We start from the raw sequence: 2,697 nt of genomic DNA, 5'->3' as shown, positions 1-2,697 counted from the left end.
CCCCCCCCCCCCCCCTTTTAGCTGCGGACGTCTTTTATGGACGGTCCCTAAGAGCCAGCTGTCTTAGGATAGTGTGGATTGATGTTAGTTTTTATGTGTTAGCTTTAAGGAAATTTTATGAAGAATATAAGTGCAGTTAGGCTGTAAAATAAACGTTTATCTATCTATATAATATTGTAATATATTAACTACTTTGAGATATGTTCCTTATATTCATCAATTCCTTTTCTTTTCTTATTATTACGTAATTTGCAGACCTAAATTTTTAAGTGTCATGTATCTATTTTATAAAATCATTATACATTGTTTACCAAATTTTTAGAAGCTGCTAGTGGTAGAATAAAAGGAAAAAGCTTAAGTACGCAGTACATTTTATATAAATATTTATAAAAAGTTTATTAAAATAATGAAAATTCTACCTGAGACCCCAAGTGAACTGATCAATAGTCGATTGATAATATGTAACGGCCTCATCATTCATGGTCCACGCTCCGCCAATGAATTCTAGCCTTCCTTCGTCAACTAAATGTTTCACGGACGTCTTCACTTTCTCATTTTGATGCAGCCACCATTTCCAAAAAAATGCAGTTTCCGCATAAATAAACCTATTTTATATAGGAAAATATTTTCTTTTTATTAAAAGACTTAAAAAAGATAGAATGAATATATGGATTATGGACAGAAGAAATCAAACTATGTACGATCGTTGGTAAGACCCGATGTTAGCAATAACGTCTATATTTGTCTACTAATTTAACTGAATGCTTAATAGTAATAATTGCAAAAAACAGTTTCGTTATGTTACAGTCACTGCAATGGCGTGTACATTTTATTTAATACATTATCAAAGAAGATCGCCCTCTGATATTGAGAATCAGGGCGAAGGCAAAACAGAAAAAAGACTAAGTGTGCTTCGGGCAGATTCATTTTTCAAGGCGTAAAAATTTAAAATATTTTTGCATAAAACTTCACCAAGGTTACGAAAGACATTGTCAAGAAAACAAAAAGAAAGGGAAAAAAACAATGTCACGAACACTGGAGAAAGTTTTGGTACGAGATTCATCCTCAACCATTTCGAACCAATTAAATGCAATCTGTCAATCCTTTTGAATCCATCAACTAACGCCAAGTTAATTCAAACCCAAAAATTAAATCTCTTTCAATCCGAAGTACAGACCAATTGTATCGAAAAAAGTCCAAGCTCGAACTTATTTGCATTGAACGCGAGAAAAGAAAAGCATTTAACCCATTTTACGATATACATCAAAATCCGGATGTTTGGAATGAAAAGAATCGGCTATTCTTGGATCGCTTATTCTAACAAATAAGTAATAATAATATTTCTATTTAAAAATAAATTAATTAATAAAAATTTTTTAAATTAAATCGTAATCGGTACTTGCTCATTTCAGTGGTTCGAGAACTATTGTCAAAAACAGAGAATCTGACTTTCTATTTTGTTTTTATCGCCTCATCCAATCTCATTCCTCGCTCGCATTACCGGCGACGTAAATGTATTAGTCCGACCAAATTAGCTTGAAAACAGGTCATTTCCAGAAAAAATCTATAAACTTTGATATGGATCGTATGTTGTTCCGTATGGCATCAGAATCAAATATTAGAAGAGTTTCTCTCTGACCGGTGGGTGAAACCACCCTTAAATTTAACAAACATCCTCCGAAAATTATTTTGAAAAGAGTGAATTTTACGGCAACAATAGTTCGGTACAAAAAAAATGCATAATTTTCTGAATAAGAAGGGTTATATGCATTTTGGGTTTTCGGGTCGGGTCACAGTTCGCGAGTAATCCAGCCTTTGAGTTCTAAGGGGTGAGTTTGAGTTCAAAGCCGCACGCTCCTTCTCTTGCACTTATCTCGAAATAGGGTGGTTTTTCGGTAATTATGTATGAGACTAAAATTGTAGAGCACACAATAAATATATATATATATATATAATCTTATCTATCTCGAGTACTCACTCCTGAAAGCCCGGATTAAGAAAGCACAAGAGAAAAACTTTCGTGAACAGCTCCACGATAAGAGGATGCACGGTATCTTCTACGAGCATTTAGCTCACATACTATCTAGTTGTCCAACTCATGCGGGAACGACCTACATCCAAAGGCACAATGTGGCACTAAGAGTGCTTTATTACCATTTCTGTCACTCTTACGACATTAACCTTAATATCACTCCTCTAAATACTCCTAGGGAAATCGAGTCAATTGTCGAGAATGGGAAGTGTCCCATATACTGGAACTTTATATTCTCGACAATTGTTTCTGTTGCACACTCGAGGCCAGACATCGTTCTTCTTGACTTCGAGAAGCGAACCATGTTCGTTATTGAATTTTCGGCACCAGATGACAAAAACATCATAGCCAAGGAGAATTAAAAGCAAGAGAGGTATAGAGACCTTATAAGGGAGTTGCAACGATTGTACCCAGAATATTCTGTTAAACTAATCGTCCTTATCATTGGCGCTCTTGGAGGTGCTAAGCTTTCATTCTTTAATAGCCTGAAAAGCATCCCTGCGTGTCAACAATATGCTAAAACACTTGCGAGAAAAATGCAGAAGGCGGTAGTCCTTGGATCACTCCGTGTTCTCAGGGTGCACGAAACATTTACCGGATCGTCGTATTGATTCCGTTATGTCGTGAGACGTGGTTGTGGCTGAAATTTTACCGCGATTTTGCTG

The 2,697-nt window shown here is 35.7% G+C and overlaps 1 protein-coding gene across 1 annotated transcript in view; it reads right to left on the bottom strand.

Moving 5' to 3' along the window:
• Positions 1-2,697, bottom strand: part of LOC117178850 (lysosomal alpha-mannosidase-like) — a 155,055-nt gene that overhangs the window by 102,605 nt on the left and 49,753 nt on the right. Inside the window, exon 4 of the mRNA XM_033370359.1 lies at positions 420-605. Coding sequence (XP_033226250.1) covers positions 420-605 — 186 coding nt within the window. The remainder of the gene's footprint in view (positions 1-419; positions 606-2,697) is intronic.

This window comes from Belonocnema kinseyi, chromosome 1, assembly GCF_010883055.1.
Source record: "Belonocnema kinseyi isolate 2016_QV_RU_SX_M_011 chromosome 1, B_treatae_v1, whole genome shotgun sequence".
NCBI classification, from domain to species: domain Eukaryota; kingdom Metazoa; phylum Arthropoda; class Insecta; order Hymenoptera; family Cynipidae; genus Belonocnema; species Belonocnema kinseyi.
Note: the sequence above shows the minus strand (reverse complement) of the source record. Positions and strands in the feature narration are given on the sequence as shown.